The following is a 19,397-nucleotide window of genomic DNA, read 5'->3' as shown; positions in this document are numbered from 1 at the left end:
ATGTGCAGTAAGTATAAAGCTACACAATGGATTCTGCAAACCTGCCCCTTAGTTGTGACTTGACGTAAATATCAAAGCTTCACTCAGTCCTCCTTTTATAAGCAGCTTTCAAGAAAATCTGAAGGCCACAGTCTGAGAACTTGACTCAGAATGCTTGTAATCTTCCTGTTGACTTGGCACTATTGCTTCTGGAAATGGTGATGCCTCCAGCCTCCCCAAGTAATTCAGGTGGCTGATTGAAAAGTGTGCTTGCCAGTTGGACAAACTTAGCTCTCCAAATTTTTGTTGCCTCCTGAAGAACTCAGTAGCCCTGTTTTTGCCGAATCTGGAGGAAAACATAGTACTAGGAATTAATATGCTAAGGGATGAGATTGAGCCTAAATGGGGATAAGATGCTTTGTTTTTCTTTCTTCCTTTGGGACAATGATTTCATTCTCATTTATGAATAGGGAACTTTATTTGTAAGTAGCTGACTAGATTTGCAAATCAGGCATTAAGTTTTTTAAAAATGGCATTGCCAAGCAAAATGAACTTAACTGACAGTTTCAAAGGCAATTTAACATAAGTTATTCACTCTACTTTGTAAGCACTACAGCATTTGCTTGATAAAAAGCATACTTAGTGAAATCAATTGATGTGATACTTTGCACATGTATTTGGTGTGTATCCATAAGGTGTGTGTGTGTGTGTGTGTGTGTGTGTATGTGTATGGAGTGGCTGAGAAGGCAGACAAAGAGCAAGGGCACTCCATTCTCTTGGAGGTGAAATTAGGAGAACCTTTAACAGGAACTCTTGTGAACTCTAGTGGGTTTGGAGCCTGGGAGGCCCAGTTCAAACATATATAGTAACCCCTCCCCTTCCATTTTAAATGTCTTTTAAAATAGAAAGGAAACCCTCATAAAATCTCATTCACTGCATGGTGTGAATTACTGTCACCATATTAAGAATAATACCTAACACTGCCTGTGTGTTAGGCACGCTTTGAATGAAGAGTAGGAAAAAGGGAGGACATTTTTAGAGATTAAGGGTGGTGGGCCAAGATGGTCCTTGAGGGCTGTAAGTGTTTAGGGAACAGGCACAGTTGGAGGAGGGGTTCAGAAAAGGAATTGAAAGAGTGACAAACGTTTGCAGTTTTGCCTGTGGTCCTGTTGGGGAAAATAGTATTACTGGAAAGTGTGTGTTATCTTAGTGGGTGGGTTACATCAGGGCACGTTTGTAGGGTCGTAGACCACCTGTTCCTTTAATTGGGCTTCAGCTCCTTTGTCATGGCCAGGCCAGTCCATCATCTGATTCCATTGAGTGCCTCCTATCTGACCCTTGCCCCTTTCTTCATAGGAGAGAAGTCAAAAAAGTAAAGCAGGGGTAAAAATAAGAGGGAAAAGCATGCTTATGCACATTTCACCTTTTACTTTTGCTTCATTTTCAATTTAGGATCAATTTTAGGTGTTGTGTGTGTGTGTGTTCTGAAGACTGTTTTCCTTTTCTTTCTGCAGAATGTTCAGATTATTGGTCTTCATGGGATAGGATGTACCATGGTCCATGGTTGATCTCTGTGAACTAGGAGTGGGAGTCCTCAGTAGGAGCCATAGTGCAAAGGCATATGGCATTTTCTGCACCCCTTCAGTATGGCCCTTACATACAAAGGGCCTCCAGGGAATGAGTGCCCCAGCATGCAATTTAAGTGGCTATGGGAACTCCTTGTCCCTTGATAGCTTCTTGTAATCTCCCTGTCCCTCTTACTCAAATTCTGTAGGGTTACTTTCCCCTTTCCTCCCCAACTGCAGCTTATCAAATGTGATCTGGGCAGTGGAAATCCAGTAGGGAGCAAACACAGTGACCGTGGGCACCCTCACTGCAGTCCTCCAAGGTCGGCCATCAGTTGCCCCCTTCCCCAGACATTAATTCACGGTTTCTCTCCTGCCCTCTTCTCTTTTTTATATAGTTCACAGTATTCAGCTCATGGAATGCTGAGGATCACCCGAGGCTGGTTTTCTTTTGGAAAGAGAGTGAAACTTCCTTTGTTATTTGTATACCCAAAGACCCAACTCTACATATATGACTGTCTTTTCCTACTAGGTTTGGGTGAAGACAGAGTAGGTAGAGGAATGGGAAGGGGCTTATTTTAATCCCTGTTCTACCTTGCCCCCATTAAAAAAATAAAACGAACAAAAATGTTAGAAGGGCCCTGGGTTTGCTTTCTTTTTTCTTTTCTTTTCTTTCTTCCTTTTTTTTTTTCTTTGGCGGGTGTGGGGTCTTACTTTCTATATTAGGAAGGTAGAGAGAATCTGAGACATTGCAAAAAGGAGAAATAGACAACCTGGTTGTAAAGCTCAGTTGGTGGTAATGAAAGGGCCAACCCCAGAGTCTTCTGGGATAAAAGAAAGGGAGTGATCTGGGAATAAATGGACCCAGAGGGGTCTCTGATGAGATGACGTTGGAGATGCCCTCATCTCCACCAAGATTTAAAGACCCCTGCCAATCCTCCAGTTCTGCTCCCTGCCGCGCACACCTTCCCAGGCCCACAGGTTGCAGGAGCTACCACTGGGACCAGTAATGGGGGGGGTCCTCACTTCTACTACAGAAGAGGGAGGGAGGCACAATTGTGACCCCACTGCATCTGGGGAGAAGGAGTTTCTGGCCTTCAGTATACAATTCTGAAATCATTTCCTCCATAGAAGCTGTGTTCTTCATGGTGACTGGATTTCAATGTGTTCTGTGCTTTACGTACGTTAGGATTAAATAGATTTTGTTTACTGACTGGCCTTTATTCCTTATCACTGTCTCACCAAAAAAAAAAAAAAAAATTCTGTGTTCTCACCTACTGACTTAACAAGTTATAATCCCAAATAGAAGGCTTCTTAAGCTTTAGATGTAGATTACAAACTCAGATTTTACGGACATTCATCTTTATTGTAAAATATCTCCTTACAGATGATCTACTTTGCTTAACAGGCTAAATGATTTAAAATATACAGGTGTTTCAGACATAGAGAATGGACTTCAGGACACGGGGAGGGGGAAGGGGAAGCTGGGATGAAGTGAGAGAGTGGCATGGACATATATACACTACCAAATGTAAAATAGCTAGCTAGTGGGAAGCAGCCACATAGCACAGGGAGATCAGCTCAGTGCTTTGTGACCACCTAGAGGGGTGGGATAGGGAGGGTGGGAGGGAGACGCAAGAGGGAGGAGATTTGGGGATATATGTATGTGTATAGCTGATTCATTTTGTTATAAAGCAGAAACTAACACACTGTTGTAAAGCAGTGACACTCCAGTGAAGATGTTAAATAGATAAATAAATAAACTAGAACAAAATATATACAGGTCTTCATGGCAGATCCTTTTATAAGCAAAAATAAAGACAGACAGCTGTACATAAAGAAAAATAATTGGTATATTATTTGGTTTGTTTCCTTCCTTTTATCACTCTTTGCTATTGGAGTTTATATCACATTCAGTATATGTGCTAACATATTTTTTCCTTCAATCATGGGTTACTATATTAATCTTTGCTTTTGTGTCTCTTCTTAAAAATATCCCAGGCACAAGTTAGTTGTACATATTTCCTTTTTAAAGAAATAGCTTCTATTTTATGATTACTTAAGTAAAACATCCTCGTTTTATTTTGTATTTTTTATTTTTAATTCTCAAAGGCATTTCTTTTCTTCTTTAATGTTATTTATTTTGAATAGGTAGCATATGTTCATTGTACAAGCTTCAAAAAGAAACAGAAGCGTATACAGTGAATAGTTTTCCTCCATCCCTCACCCCCTTAGCCATCCTTAGAGGCAGCCACTGCTAACATTTCTCCTCTATCTTTGGAAACACAAATGTATATACTTTTTTTGTCCCTATGCACAAATGACTAGCATACTTTACATGTGACTCTGCTTGATTTTTTTCTTATAAATCTCAAAGATCTTGCCACATCAGCACACAGAGCCCCTTCTTCTTTTAAGCTGCTGTATAGTATTCAATGGAATGGGATGCACCATGATTTATTTGACTCTCTTCCTTTGGTGGATATGTAAATTGTTTCTAATCCTTCCATACTAAAAATGATGGTGTTTACATTCCAATTGACCTCCTTGCCAGCAATGCCCAAGGGTCCCAGCCCCTATACCCTCACCTAAGACATTTTAAATGACTCAGCTGACTACAGTTTCGGCAAATATAAAACATTTACAATAAACAAAAACGAAACAAAACAAAACCCTGAACAACTGGAACCTCCCGCGTCTCCCTCTCCCATGAGTTGTGCCCCTGAAAGTGAAGCTAGGGCTTCCGCAGGCAGGTCCCAAGCTAATGGTCTGGTCTGGCTCCCCTGCACGTGCAGCGGCATCTGGGGATGGAGCCGCACGCCACCCTACTGCGCTCCTCCCGGGGCCCACCTCCCCTCTGGGGCCTGTGGGCCCATGCAAGCACTGCAGAGGCCCATCACGCTGAGTGCCACCTGCCATTTGTGGGGCGGCAAGTGACAGGAAGAGACCGCGCACCCCCGAACTGTCACCTGCATGCCCCAGCTTCATTTTTAAAAATGTAGAAAATGAAGAAAAGTGTAAAGGCAAAAACATGAATCACCCATAATTCCACAATCCAGAGGTAGTTGCCATTAACCTTTTAGAGTCTTCTAATGTGTAAAGCGTGGGTTTGCACATGCGTGTTTATATCCTAGTTGGGATCACACTGTAATAAGACAAGTTAAAACTATAATTTTCTTAAGGTCAACTTTTCATGTGGGAGAGTAAATTTATGAATTATAAAATATCTTCAGTTTCATTATTTTGTTTCTTAGCCTTTAGAAACTATTGCCCAAGGATCGGTTTTGCCACTTTGCACAAAATGTGGTTTGACAGTTACCTTATTTATTAAGCTCTCTTTATGGAGATGGCTTTATTGGGGCTGGGATAGCTCGGGCTATTGGAAGTAAATGTTTGACTACCCCAATCTCTGGTATAAAAAGTGACAGGAAAAACTGGCCGTATGATGCCATTGGTGATGAGCTGGTGGTCTAAGTCTCGCTCGCAATGCTTTTGCTTTTGTCGTCTTGTCTTCAGTATGTAAGGCAGACTGAAATGAGGCATGTGGCCTTGACTGAGTAGCTGCCCCTTGCTGCTGGGCAGGTTTCTTTGGAGCACATTTTGACAACCTTTCAAAAAGCAGTTTCTACTCTTGTCAACTGGGGCATGTATGCTACAATGTCAGGTCTGTCCACCAAATTCAAATGAAAAAAAATTAATATATTCACACTACAGTTACCTTTTTTTTCTGTGGCACACGGGCCTCTCACTCTTGTGGCCTCTCCTGTTGCGGAGCACAGGCTCTGGACACGCAGGCTCAGCGGCCATGGCTCACGGGCCCAGCCGCTCTGCGGCATGTGGGATCTTCCCAGACCGGGGCACGAACCCGTGTCCCCTGCATCAGCAGGTGGACTCTCAACCACTGCACCACCAGGGAAATGCTACAGTTACCATTTTTAAAAAACTGTTATACCAAGTAGTGAAGAAATTAGGCTTCTCAATATTCTCAAATGCCAAACTAAGTGGGCAGTCAATACAGTGATGCCCAGGCATCAAGTTTGAACCCTTCACTTTTTTCCTTTATCTCTCAGCATAATTCAAAGGATTAGATTCTTTTGAGAAGTGATCAACAGAAATTCCCACAAGATCTCAGTTTTTACATCAGTCTTCTAATGAGGAATTGGGTTCTTATTACCACTTCTGCAATTAATTATGTTAACGTTTCATGCCCTAAAACTAGCGTTTATGGGAACCCATAATTAGATATCAATGAGGGTTAATTACAGTTTGTATGCAGTTCATAAAATGTCATATACCTTTATCCATTGCTAAAGTTTCTGTACCGGTTTTAAGCACATTTTTATGTACTGCAGAAACCCTGAGTTGCATTATTTTGACATGGCACCTTTAGGAACTTGCATTTGACTTTGAAGCAAATCAGGTTGACATATTAAAAGCCATCTTTCTGAACTCTGCAGCCCTTTTTCAAAGATGACATTGAGCTAAACCATGGTTCTTACAGTTGGAGAATGTTGGTGCCTGTGAGTGGTTCCTCCTGTTTTGCTGTAGAGACCGTTTAATCATCCTGCTTGGGACTTCCCTGGTGGCGCAGTGGTTAAGAATCCGCCTGCCAATTCAGGGGACGTGGGTTTGATCCCGGTCCCGGAAGATCCCACATGCCGCAGAGCAGCTAAGCCCGTGTGCCACAACTATTGGGCTTGTGCTCTAGAGCCCGTGAGCCACAACTACTGAGGCTGCGTGCTGAAACTACTGAAGCCTGCGCGCCTAGGGCCCGTGCCCCGCAAAAGAGAAGCCACTGCAATGAGAAGCCTGCGCACCGCAACCAAGAGTAGCCCCGGTTCGCCGCAACTAGAGAAAGCCCGCGTGCAGCAACAAAGACCCAACACAGCCAAAACAAAAAAAGATCATCTTGGGCTTCCCTGGTGGTGCAGTGGTTGAGAGTCCGCCTGCCGATGCAGGGGACACGGGTTCGTGCCCCAGTCCGGGAAGATCCCACATGCCGCGGAGCGGCTGGGCCCGTGAGCCATGGCCGCTGAGCCTGTGCGTCCGGAGCCTGTGCTCCACAGCGGGAGAGGCCACAACAGTGAGAGGCCCGCGTACCGAAAAAAGAAAAAAGATCATCTTGCTTTCACAGGGCCAAGACTAGGGTTGGGCATGTAGGCTTGCTAGGTCTCGGGTGCAAAATTCAAGGAGACACACTTTCAGAGTCACATTCCTTAAATTTTGCATGTTAGTCACTTGCTTGCCTCACACTAGTCCCAGCCCTGATCTTTCAAACAAGTCTTATGCCTGGTTTTCTGCTGTGTCTGCTTTTTTTCCCCCCTGCACTTATGGGTTTTTGAGGCAGTGTGCATAATATGTAGTTTTTTTTTTTTCTTTTTGCAGTACGCGGGCCTCTCACTGTTGTGGCCTCTCCCGTTGCGGAGCACAGGCTCCGGACGCGCAGGCTCAGCGGCCATGGCTCACGGGCCCAGCCACTCCACGGCATGTGGGATCTTCCCGGACCGGGGCACGAACCCGTGTCCCCTGCATCAGCAGGGAGACTCCTAACCACTGCACCACCAGGGAAGCCCCCATAATATGTAGTTTTGTATCATAGGTATGCTGGAATTTGGACCTGAAGTCAGGGACTAGAAATGTTTCGGTTGTTTTCTCCTTGATATTTTAGTCTAGTACATTTTGCTGTTAATATCTTTCTAGTATTTAAGTGGAGAAGACTCCAGATTCATTCTTTTTGACAGATAAGGATGTTTTTTTTCAGGTACATGTTCCCATCTATGTGTATATGTATGTGTGTACATACTTATATAAAGTCATACTAAATCTCTGTCCTGTTGTATAGCTATGTATACCCTGTATTTCTACGGTAAGGAAGGCAACAAGATTTTATGAAATCCCCTCTTGACTTGGGCCCTTTATAACAGAGGTTAAGGAGTTGTTCAGAATAAAATTTTCATTACTCTCAATTACAGATTCACTCTTTGCAAACACATCCATAGAAATAGGAGACACATGCTCAGCGACAGCTGAAAATTAGTCCCCATGAAAATACAGTTTAGAACTTAGTGTACAATTTTGAGAAATAAAAAGAGAAGCAGATCATTTTTACTTATTACATTCAAGGTATAAAATAATTAACCTTGAACTGTAGCCAAATGCTCAGCACAAATCTTTTTTCAGGTTTAGATGACCTCCTTGTCAGGGATTCATTGAAGCCCTTGACAAGTCTCCCTTGCAGTTTAGCCTTTTATCCATTTCAGTTTTCTTGATTAGGTTATCTTGAATCATTAGGGGGTTTATTTATTTTAATAGACACTTATTGGATTCATGAAAGGAGAATTCGGTGACTAAGAAACAAGAGCTGAATATTATCTGGCTCATTTCACACTTCAGAAGAGTCTCAACCAGCTGAAGAGAAACTCTTCCACAGTTACAAAAGTTTGTTTGGGGACTTTATGTGCTTCCGTTTAGAAAGTGAACTGCCTGTAGTTAATAATATGAATTTTCTTTTGAGTCGCTCAGAAAACATTCCCTTTCGGTTACATATGCTGACATTTTCTGTATTGAAGATGTGGGTGAGTAAATGGCCTTTTACATTTCTGTTGCAAGAAGCCTTGTGTCATTCACCTGAAGAACTGTTCATTTGCCGACTTATTCATTCATTGGGGTTCCTAGATGGGCAAAGGGGGAAGGGGATTCTTACTATTTGTAGATTGAGTTCACTCGTCAGCTCTGTGATAGGTACATCAGGGGGCACAGTAATGACTGTGACAAGGCCTTCCCTTCAAGGCCAGTACAACCTTACTTAACAGGAACAAACGTATTTACTACATCTCTTTTTGGAGATCAGAGCAGACTGTGAACTTGCATTTGTTTCTTAGCAAGTCCTGGTTTGTATTCGTTTTGAAATATTATAAAAACTAGGAGATTTGTCACTAACACAGAACTTAATTTTGTTTTTAAAGGAAAAAATATGGGAACAGGGACATGTTGGAGTTATTACCTGTGTCCTGGGGTAGGAAAACAAGTAACTTAGTACACAATGAAATTTCAGTACCACGGACAGGAACCCCACTCTTTCCATCTCCTTCCCCTCCCCCATCACTTAAACCTAAGGCTTGGAGCTGGGATTCAAACCCATATCTGATGGGCTCCAGATTCAGACCCTGGGCTGTATTATTGTTTTCTGAAAGACCTCCTTGTTCATTTGAATAGTCTCAGCATTTGGTATGTAGTTTGGAGAATATGTCACTCATTTATTATCTACTTGAGTTTTTAAACCTTTCAATATTTTTATAAGTGTACTAGATATTGTCCTTCCTCATTCATTTTCAATGTGAGAGAGCTTTACAAATTCTCATTTGAACAACAACAACATACACATGCACACACACATACACGAAAATGGTTAAAATGATGAGAATAGATTTTTTTAAATGATTGATATAGTTTGGTACTTATGAATATGTCATTTTTTTAAGAATGAAACCTTCTGGAAGATGAAGCTTACCAAGTATGTAATTTACCACTAGCAGGCCACTGTGGGCCTTCATTGATACCCAGCAACATGATTTCACTATGAAAAAAAAAGATATCTAGGCTAGGGTAAGTGGTGTTCTTGACTTTATCATAGTCCTTTCTCCAAGAACTTCTTGTTAAAAAAGAAGGAAGGAAGGAAAGTAGGAAGGGAAAGGAAAGAAGAAAGAAAAGAATTCTTTGTCATGTCAGTTTAAGAGCCTTCAATGACTCCCATGGCCCATAGGACTAACATGAAATTTCTTTGCATGGTATTCTTTATGACCTGACCCCCACCTCCATTTCTAGACTGTGCTTTAGCCACACAAAGTTGTTTCTGATTCCTTGAATGTGATAATTGTATAAGCCCCTGCATTTGCTGATAATGTTATCTCTGCTTGGAATGTGATTCCAATCACTTCCTCTCCCCACCTGGTGAAATTCATCTTTATCTTTCAAGGCCCACCTTATGAGTCCTGTTCTCTGTGATCACATATTCCCTGAACTTCATGGTCAGAATTACCTACTTACCCTTTGGTGATCTCAACTAACCTTTTAAGTAAAAAGCATGGCCCACAGTAGATGGGTGATCAGTACAAGCTTATAAACTAATGTTCTGAGAGACCTCTGTCACTGTTTGCATTTATATACTGTGGTAAATTGGATCACCCTCTTTTCTTTATCTTATTCTTGCATTAGAGATGGGGGAAAAAGAGCCCTCAGAATGTTGTCATGGTTGCTTTTGAAAACTAGTGCTCTCCCCCAACACTAACTCTTTTAATTTGAGGCCATGAAACATTCGTCTGGGCTAATTTCTATGCACTCTAATAATTTCAATTCAATCTATTGAGCATTTATTGAACATCTGTTATGTGCAAGAAACTATACCCTAAAGTGGGTAAGAAACCAACAATTTCCCTCCATCCCCATTAAGAAGCTGACTGTTCTGATAGGGGTGCAGGCATGCCCAGCAGTAACAAAATAATCATCAAATTGTGAAAAGGTATAAGCAACATGCTTTCAAATTATGCAGGAGTGAGTAAGCAGTTCTTACAAGAGATCAGGTGAGACCATGTCAGCTGAACTTTGAAGTACAACTTCTCATAGCAGGGGTAGAGGGTTGAGTGAGATTTTCCAGGAAAGGGAGTAACATAAGCAAAAGCATGAAGATGGGAATATACCAAGCCTATTCAGGGACTGTGAGTAATTCACAGTGGCCAGAGGACAAGGTCCATGGGGAAATTGAGGGGAGATGAGACCATGAAGGAAAAACAGGAGCAAATTGTGGTTCTTATTGTTGCCTCTTCTAATGCTCTTGAATTGTGAACTAGAGGTGTCTCATTTAAGTAAATCCTCAATAAAACTATCAGTTTACTAAAAGATAAACTATGGGGTTATTACTCATCTTTCAAAAAGAAATAATGATACCTTTCTTCAAGTAGTAAGGATTCCTAATACATTTACAACATTATTTGCTTTGTAAATTTAGATTGATGTACAACTTTGTAGGAACATGTGGATTGTAAACAAAATATATCTTGACTGGTGTGTCACCTCACCTGCATAGTTGGGCAGAGGTGGTCAGAGTTGTTTTTTCTACTGAGGGAAATATAGTTGTTTAAGAGGCTGATGAGATGACTAAAATGAGATGTTAATAGGTATTATTTGCTTATGCCCTGAATGCTTGGGAACTCTTTATCCATTGATCACAGGGATGTAGCTTTGAACTTACATTCTTTCTCTGGGTTCAGATTTTGAAGGTAAAGGTGTTTTAATCATAAATTCCCTAGCGTCATTATACTTAGGTTCCATGTACATTTTCCTGTGTAAGTTCCAGGTATTCTCTGTATTTTTTTAAACTTTTTATTTTGAACACATTTTAGACTCACAGATTTTGGAAAATAGTACAGTTTCCATATATTTCTCACCTAGCTTCCCCTACTGTAACAGCTACATCACCATAGTGCAATGCTCAAAACCAGGAAGTTAGCATTGTTTTAATACATTAACTGAACTGAAAACTTTATTCTAATTTCACTAATATTTTTAATTAACATTATACTAAATATTAATAGTATTTCCACTAATGTCCATTTTTTGTGCCAGGATCTCAATCAGGAACCATACTGTGTTTAGTTATTTATCCTTAGTTTTCTGCAGTCTGTGACCATTCTTCAGTCTTTCCTTTTTTTTTTTTTTAAATGATCTTGCCACTTTTAAAGAGTGCCGATTGGTTATTTTGTTGAAAATCTCTCAGTTAGGGTTTGTCGTGATTGGACTGAGGTTATGCATTTGGGGCAAGACCTCAGATACTGTGTTGTGTCCTTTGCAGTGAGTCATATCACAGAGTTCATGGTTGTGAATATGTCATCACTGGTGATGTTGACCTTGATCACTTGACTAAGGTGGTTTTATTCTTTGTACTTTGACCCTGATGGCTAATCATTATCTGTTGTTTCTGACAAATAACAAGGTAATAGATCATGGAATGTGGACCTGGAAGGGAACTGAGAGATCATCTTTTGTAAACCCCTTCTTTTATAGTTAAGCTTCCAGAAGATCCAAGAGGGTAACCACTTATCCAAAGGTCACCCAATAATTTAATGTCAGAGCAGGAACTTAGCAGTTTGGTCTCCAAATTGAATATTCTGTGCTTCCTAGCTGTGCTCTGGCACATGTAACTTACTTAGCCTCAGTTTTCCCATACTAAAAATGCGAAACTGACTCTATGAATATTCAGCCAACCTTTGGTCAAAGCTTACAACCAGACTAAAAGAGAAATCACAGCTAGGTATATATACCACAGCTCCTGGTGCCCACTCACAAGGCTGGCCAAGGCTGGAATCAGATGAACTTCTGTATCAGCATCTCCGAAATGAAAATAATTCTCCTGGAATGCTCCACATAACACATAGGGAGCAACAACAAAAAAACCTACTTGAGATTTTAACAGAAAAAGGAGATTTGTTTATTAATAATTCATGAGTTCCCATTGAACATGCACGACAGAAACAGTGCTATTCAATAGAGAATACTGTCATCTGTCACTGTTTTATTTGACATTTACACTTTTTTTTTTTTTTTTTGCCTGATACTGCAAAACTTTCTTGGATGGCATGCAAAAATTATATAAATGAAAAAAATCCCAGTGTGGGGACTCTTTATCTCTTCTGTGATGGGTTCACTCAGTTACATATGTGTGTGTTCAGGCAATAGCGTGGCACTTTCTGGCACATTCATTAAGCCACCAAACAAGCTAATAAGAGACACTATTGAGAAAACAGAGATAAGCCTCCCAAGTGGGCTGATGGAAGGATCATGTGAATAAAAAGATGGAGGGTGAGATGGGAAGTGAGGTGGAAGAATAGATTTCCGGGAGATAAGCGTACAGATTTGTGGAGTGAGCAAGTGAGTCAGAGTGAGGGGAAAGCGAATCATGGCCGCCATGAAGAAAACTGACAAAAATACACTGCCGTTTCCGATGCAGAATAAATATTTATAGATGGCATCAGAGGAGCTCCACCAGCAGGGAATATCGGCATTTAGTAGAAGAGCAAGTTAGACTTAGGGGCACCTTGCAGTTTTGTGCCACCGTAAGGCTCTTGACAATGTTTCTGCTCAGTAGGTTAGTTATTATTTATAAAAATCACAGAACCAGCTGATACATTCATAAGCTAATTATTGAAGCAGCTGGGTACACATGGTGCAATATGTCCAAGGCTGTGAAGTATCACAGATTTCTTGGGGCCTGCTGTGGTGAGGGTGCGCTGTTGAAGGCTCCATCCCTTAATCTGATCAGCCAAGCAAACACTTTGTGGGGAAACTAGATTAATAACCCTCTAAATACCATGAATGTGCTTCGTCTTCAAAACTGGGTTCCCTTAAACATGCTATTAGCTCAGCTCCATCAGGGATTTGAGGAAGTTCTCTGGTGCCCTAAGAACAGGGTCTTGTCGCCTACCTCCCTGTGCCAGAAATTAATTTGGTTTGCTTATGTCTGCACACATGATCACACTTGTGTCTAATCCGCTCCCTAATAGCTTCAAGGTCAGGACCTTGCATGTCAGTGGGCAAATTGAGCACTACACTTCTTAAAGACTGATGGCAGACAGCACACAGTCCATAACGAGGTCTGTAGTTTGTTCTAAGTGGTTGTAATGAGTGCAGATTATAACAGCGCATATAAATCAAATGCGGCAATGAATGTTGTGCGAGACATTCCGAGTATCATAAGTGGAGATACCACTCAGCTGTCACCTGTCTCATTTCAAGCTGTGGCTTCCCACAATGCAATTCACTCCTCATGCGGAACAGCAGGTGCTGTCCTCCTTAAGGTCTGGGTATCTCAGAACTTCATCTTTTAACAGATGCAGGTTTTTGTTTTTATTTTCTGTTAAACAATTGGTCTCCATGCTGTAGCCTCCCCTGGGAGATGTTAAACATACCTGTTTGAAACATTTGAAAGACTTCAGTTGGAGACTTATTCAGATCTGTGAAAAGACAGAGAAATGGAGCTTACTTTTTCCACAGATGGTTTGTTTTCCATTTCAAGAATTCTTTGCTTTGTACAAAGAAACCCTTGAGGAAACACTTTGGGACTAGGAGATTTTTTTAAAAATACAATTTATTTCCTGATGGGGATAAAAATTGAATCGTCTTCAATTTTCATATATGTTGCACCTTGAAAATCAACCATTACCTGTCTCTCAATTGAGTTGGAAAAAAAGAAATCTATGAAAATACTTGGGAAAACATTTCCAAGCAAATGATTAGATATCTTGTTTTCATTCTTCCTAACCCTCTAACTCTCCCCAGCTCCCAGTTTATTGCAAGAAAAGATCAGGTCTGCACAAATGTGGCCTCTCACTTGTAAAAACAAGGCAGTGTTGTGTTACAGATTAGTTTATAAATCCCCAGTGGCTTCACAGTTCAGTGCCTACAGCTGCTGCAGATGGGCCTGGGTTTTTGTCTCTTTGCGGTGCTGCAGCCGGCAGTTGAAGGAGAAAATGGAATGATCAGGTTATTAACATGGAGGCCGCGAGGAAGAGGCTGCACAATGAGAACAGCTGGTGTTGCTGTCTTGGCTGATGCAGCGGAGATAATCAAATCTTGCCTTTTTTTGGGTAAAGGCAGAAGACACAGTGGAGAGTTAGACAAACAACAGCTTATGATATTATAAGGGGTTTTTATAATACGTGTCAGGAACTTTCATTGGCTTACAAGTTATGATACAGAATTTGTTGAGGTTCGGGATTTATTTTTTACAAAGTCGTTGGTGTTTACTTATGCACCTTTTTAGAAAAATTCTTACTCTTGCAGGAGGCGTGATGTGGGACAGTTCTTGTTTTTAAAATTAGCAACGTAGCTTGGAAATTATGGGTTAGAAAGCTACTGGGTAAAATATTTTGACATGAGCCAGTGAGCGATGTTGACAGCATCCTCTGTATTATTTTCATATAATCCATCATTATTTGCATTACATTTTCTTTCTTGTGCAGTTGCAAGAGAACATCCGGATGCCAGAGTTGGGAGGCAGACATTTGCAGGTGTGACCCGTCCGACTGCCTACCTTCCTGCAGGTGTGGCTGAGGCAGGAAGGCGATGGTTAAAAGGGCCTGGAGCCCATGGCATTCAGAGATTGAGCAGGGGTACAGTTTTTCATTCTAGCTAAGGTTGTTATGGAGGAGTTATTGATAACTGTGAGGCCATTTCCTCCCTATTTATACTTAGGTATTTTTTCTTCTTTAGAATTTGCCATTTTGCAATACATGTTTGTTCATCTTCACTTTTTTCTTGGAATGGAGTACTGTCCAATCGGGTAATTTTTAAAAACTGTTGCTGACCAACGTGAATTACTCTTGCTGAGAATTGGATAGCTACAATCTTCCTCGAGTATCTTTTACAAAGGAACTGTAAATTAATTGAGAATATATTCAATAGGAAGGGTGATAAGATAATTAATAAAGACCAAAGATTCTCAGGTATTGGTGTAACTATATGCGTGGTCATTGGTTGGTTTGCAGAGTTGTCAGGCTGTATCACTATTTTCCCAGTTTGGTGGGAACAAGTTTGATGTAAAAATATGATAAACCGGTATGGTACTTGACTGCGCTCAAACCCGCCTCTGCTGCTCTGCACTCTTCAGGTTAATTCAAGTGACCTTCTCTGTTTCTAGGGCTGGCTGTGTGAACTGCTCCGCTGGAAGGAGAACCCCAGCCCAGAAAACCGCACCCTCTGGGAGAACCTCTGTACCATCCGTCGCTTCCTGAACCTTCCCCAACACGAGAGGGATGTGATTTATGAGGAGGAATCAAGGCACCATCACAGCGAGCGCATGCAGCACGTGGTCCAGCTTCCCCCTGAGCCAGTGCAGGTGGGCGTCCCCTTCTCCCACAAACCAGAGCAAAGCTGTTGGTGCCAGTAGCCGTGAAGGGTCATAGGGGCACACCACATCACCTCCCCTCGGAAGGTGTCTCATGCCATGTCCCCAAAAACAGAGGGCCCTGTTTTCACAGTGGGCACAGTGTGTGTGTGTGTGTGTGTGTGTGTGTGTGTGTGTGTGCGCGCGCGCATGTGTACACATGCTCTCTCTCTCTCTCTCTCTCTCTCTCACACACACACACACACACACACAAATGACTGAGAAGTCTAATCCAAAGGCAGCTGCTTTCCTGAGAGCATTTTACTTGTGGGATTGTGAAGCCAGAGAACTCACGGAGAATTAAATCTCCCAATTGGAAGCCATAGTTCATTGTTTCCATCAGTTCATTTTCTAAAGAAAAAACTCTGAAGTAGCCAATGAATTGATCCAAAATTCCTCAAGGAATATTTCATTAGGCTGAGGAAAAGAAATTTCCACATGAGCTAGGGAATACCACTGAACTCAGTTGAACCTTTGAGAGAAATTGTGACAGATCTTAGTATTTTTTAGATGAGTTCCTGCTGTGTTTGGTTTCCTGTCCTTTAGAAATCTACCTTCATTTGGGTTGCATGTTTCGTTTGCTTAGATTTTTGCTCTCACTGAGAGAAATAATATTTATTTCTGAGAGTCATTGATCTTAACTACTGACGCTTGCTGTAGTCTAAAGTCAATTACTTTCGGGAGGAAATATTAATGAGGGTTTCTACAGTTACACCTCTTCGAGTTGTGCCACAAATTGTTTTGTCAGACTGTGAGACTTATCCTCCTGTCCAATACCACCAATTCCAGCTGCCACCAAAGAGGATGCTCTAAGGCCTGTCTGAATCTCCTTGTGTGTAGCAAGAAGAGGGCCATTGAGGCAGGAGTGCATGCACGTGTGCACATGTGCGTGAAGAATGGAAGATGAGGATGAAGGAAGTGTGGGGCATGGGGTCTTGATCAGAGAGCATAGGAGAGATGGTAAAGGACACAGTGAAATGCTCTGCCTGAGGTTTCCTGTCACCTTTCCCCTTACTCCACCTTCACATCCCCTGGGGAGAAGCCAGAAGCCAGTGGGACCATTATATCACTTTTCATCCAAATATTGACATCTCAGTCAGTGCTCTCATGCTCTCATTGGTCACTTTCCAAAGTCATGGAGTGAATCGCCCAGATCGTTAGACTCATGAGTTCATAGAGCTATACACATGCAGGAGTCTCTTATAATATCCACAGTGAACTCAGAGGGGAGGTAAAAAGGGATACTTGGTTAATAAGTGGGAGAGCCCGCTGTCCAGGCTCTGTATTAAGTGCTTGGGTGACTCATTCCCCGGAGATGAGCCCCAAGTCTTACCCTTCAGGACCAGCCTTCCCTCTCTTGTCCTTTCCTAGCTGGGGCCTCATCCAAACACCAGGGCACCTCCTTATAGATAATTAGACCAATGTGCGTCACATGGAGCGGTGGTTTTTAGATTTTGAGATTTAGTAGAAATTAAAATTAAACAGGGGCACATTGTAGGTTCACCAACCTTTTATTTTAGAAAATAAATTTATTCAAAAAATTCAAGGTGGTGGAAGTAAGAGCAAATACTGAAATGGAATGTACTTTAAAAATATTATTTTGGCTGAATTAGAAAGACCATTAAAATTAGTTGTTATAAAATATATTTACAAATAAAAATTAATAAAATTGTCTAAGTAAAAAAAAATTCAGTGGGCACTCACGTTTGTTATTCATATATCTCATGCAATAAAATAACAAACAAACTAATGAAAAGGATAGCCTTAGGCAAAAGATCTTACAAATGTATAAGTTCAGTCATATGAAAAACTCACCATCACCCTTGTTTTTCTCATTTTGATGTGACTTGATCCAGACTTCTGTGTTGAACCAACACAGGGCCAATGACTAGCTTCAGGAAACTACTGACTTTGTGTGGACTTTCGTTCAGGGTCCATCTTAGTCAATCCAAGCAAGATAGAAACAGAACAGGAGTGAAAAAAATTGATTTATTATAGACATTAGTAGCATTTCTTTTTTATCATAGGATGATGACAAAGTTGAAAATTTAGAGAAGTTTGAGATAAGGATACTAATACTTGTTTTCCATTAAAATGAGGACCACCCTTCATTTGGATGATGGCTCTTGTATATTCCTGTCTCCATTCTTTGTCCAGAAATTCTCATCTCTGTGAGGTCCCTGTGTTTAGGTAGCTAAAATGACGTTCAACATCATATTTTGTCTTTTAACTGACCATTCTGAGTAAAGTAAATCTTAGAAGCAGACAGCCAATTGATTTATGAGTTTTATTACCTTTTATGTTAGTGTGTCAGAACTAAAGAGTGCTGACAATAATGGCTAAGAGTCAGTCTGTAATTTTCCTTTTTAGTTTTAAGCAGTCTGTGGCTATTAACATTAACTTCTGATAGCACTAAGAGAATTCACTTATTTTATAAAAGATTATTCCAATCACTCAGCTCTTAGCTAAAGAGTTTACAAATAAGGTAATTTTCTCTACACTGACTTTGTCTTAGCCGTTGACCTTGATCCCAGAACAACTATGGAAGTCTCCAATACATCACTTTTTTTTTTTTTTTTTTACGTCATGCCTGTCTCAGTGACACTGCTTTGAATGCTGTATTTCTCTTTCGTGATATGAAAAATGAATAGAACTTGAACTAACCAGCAAAACTCTTTTTTTTTTTTTTTTTTGTTGCGGAGCACAGGCTCCAGACGCGCAGGCCCAGCGGCCACGGCTCACAGGCCCAGCCGCTCCGCGGCACGCGGGATCCTCCCAGACTGGGGCACGAACCCGTGTCCCCTGCATCAGCAGGCGGACTCCCAACCACTGCGCCACCAGGGAAGCCCAGCAAAACTCTTGAGACTGGAGAATAGAGTTAGCACAGCCTCTGTGATTTGGGAAGGACTGTATTCAAAAAGGTCCCAGACTACTTAAAAATGTCTGTAATCGTCCAGAAGTTAAGCTGTTGGACTCAGGGTTGGGATTCACTTGTGCCTTTGTATCAATTAAAATTTTAGGAAGATACAATTGCTTACATGTTTTAGGAATTTAAAAATTCATATGTTGGTAGTACTAGTTTGGTGACGTTACATTTTGTCTAATTAGGCAGAAAACGCGCCATTTAAAAAATTTTTAACCTCTTTATTGGAGTATAATTGCTTTACAATGGTGTGTTAGTTTCTGTTTTATAACAAACTGAATCAGCTATACATGTACATATATGCCCATATCTCCTCTCTCTTGTGTCTCCCTCCCTCCCACCCTCCCTATCCCACCCCTCTAGGTAGTCCCAAAGCACTGAGCTAGTCTCCCTGTGCTATGTGGCTGCTTCCCACTAGGTATCTATTTTACATTTGGTAGTGTATATATGCCCATGCCACTCTCTCACTTCGTCCCAGCTTACCCTTCCCCCTCCCTGTGTCTTCAAGTCCATTCCCTACATCTGAGTCTTTATTCCTGTCCAGCCCCTAGGTTTTTCAGAACCATTTTTTTTCTTTTTTAGGTTCCATATACATGTGTTAGCATACAGTATTTATTTTTCTTTTTCTGACAGACTCTAGGTCCATCCACCTCACTACAAATAACTCAATTTCGTTTCTTTTTATGGCTGAGTAATATTCCGTTGTATATATGTGCCACATCTTCTTTATCCATTCATTTGTTGATGGACGCTTAGGTTACTTCCATGTCCTGGCTATTGTAAATAGTGCTGCAATGAAAATTGTAGTACATGTCTCTTTTTGATTTATGGTTTTCTCAGGGTATATGCCCAGTAGTGGGATTGCTGGGTCGTATGGTAGTTCTATTCTTAGTTTTTTAAGGAACCTCCATATGTTCTCCATAGTGGCTGTATCAATTTACATTCCCACCAACAGTGCAAGACGGTTCCCTTTTCTCCACACCCTCTCCAGCAT

The 19,397-nt window shown here is 41.2% G+C and overlaps 1 protein-coding gene across 2 annotated transcripts in view; it reads left to right on the top strand.

Annotated features, from left to right (window-relative positions):
- The window catches only part of SATB2 (SATB homeobox 2), a 190,181-nt gene that overhangs the window by 139,386 nt on the left and 31,398 nt on the right, over positions 1-19,397 (top strand). For both annotated transcript variants that reach the window (XM_065880456.1, XM_065880455.1), the window contains one exon: positions 15,235-15,432. In XM_065880456.1, coding sequence (XP_065736528.1) covers positions 15,235-15,432 — 198 coding nt within the window. The remainder of the gene's footprint in view (positions 1-15,234; positions 15,433-19,397) is intronic.

This window comes from Phocoena phocoena, chromosome 7, assembly GCF_963924675.1.
Source record: "Phocoena phocoena chromosome 7, mPhoPho1.1, whole genome shotgun sequence".
Classification (NCBI taxonomy): domain Eukaryota; kingdom Metazoa; phylum Chordata; class Mammalia; order Artiodactyla; family Phocoenidae; genus Phocoena; species Phocoena phocoena.
Note: the sequence above shows the minus strand (reverse complement) of the source record. Positions and strands in the feature narration are given on the sequence as shown.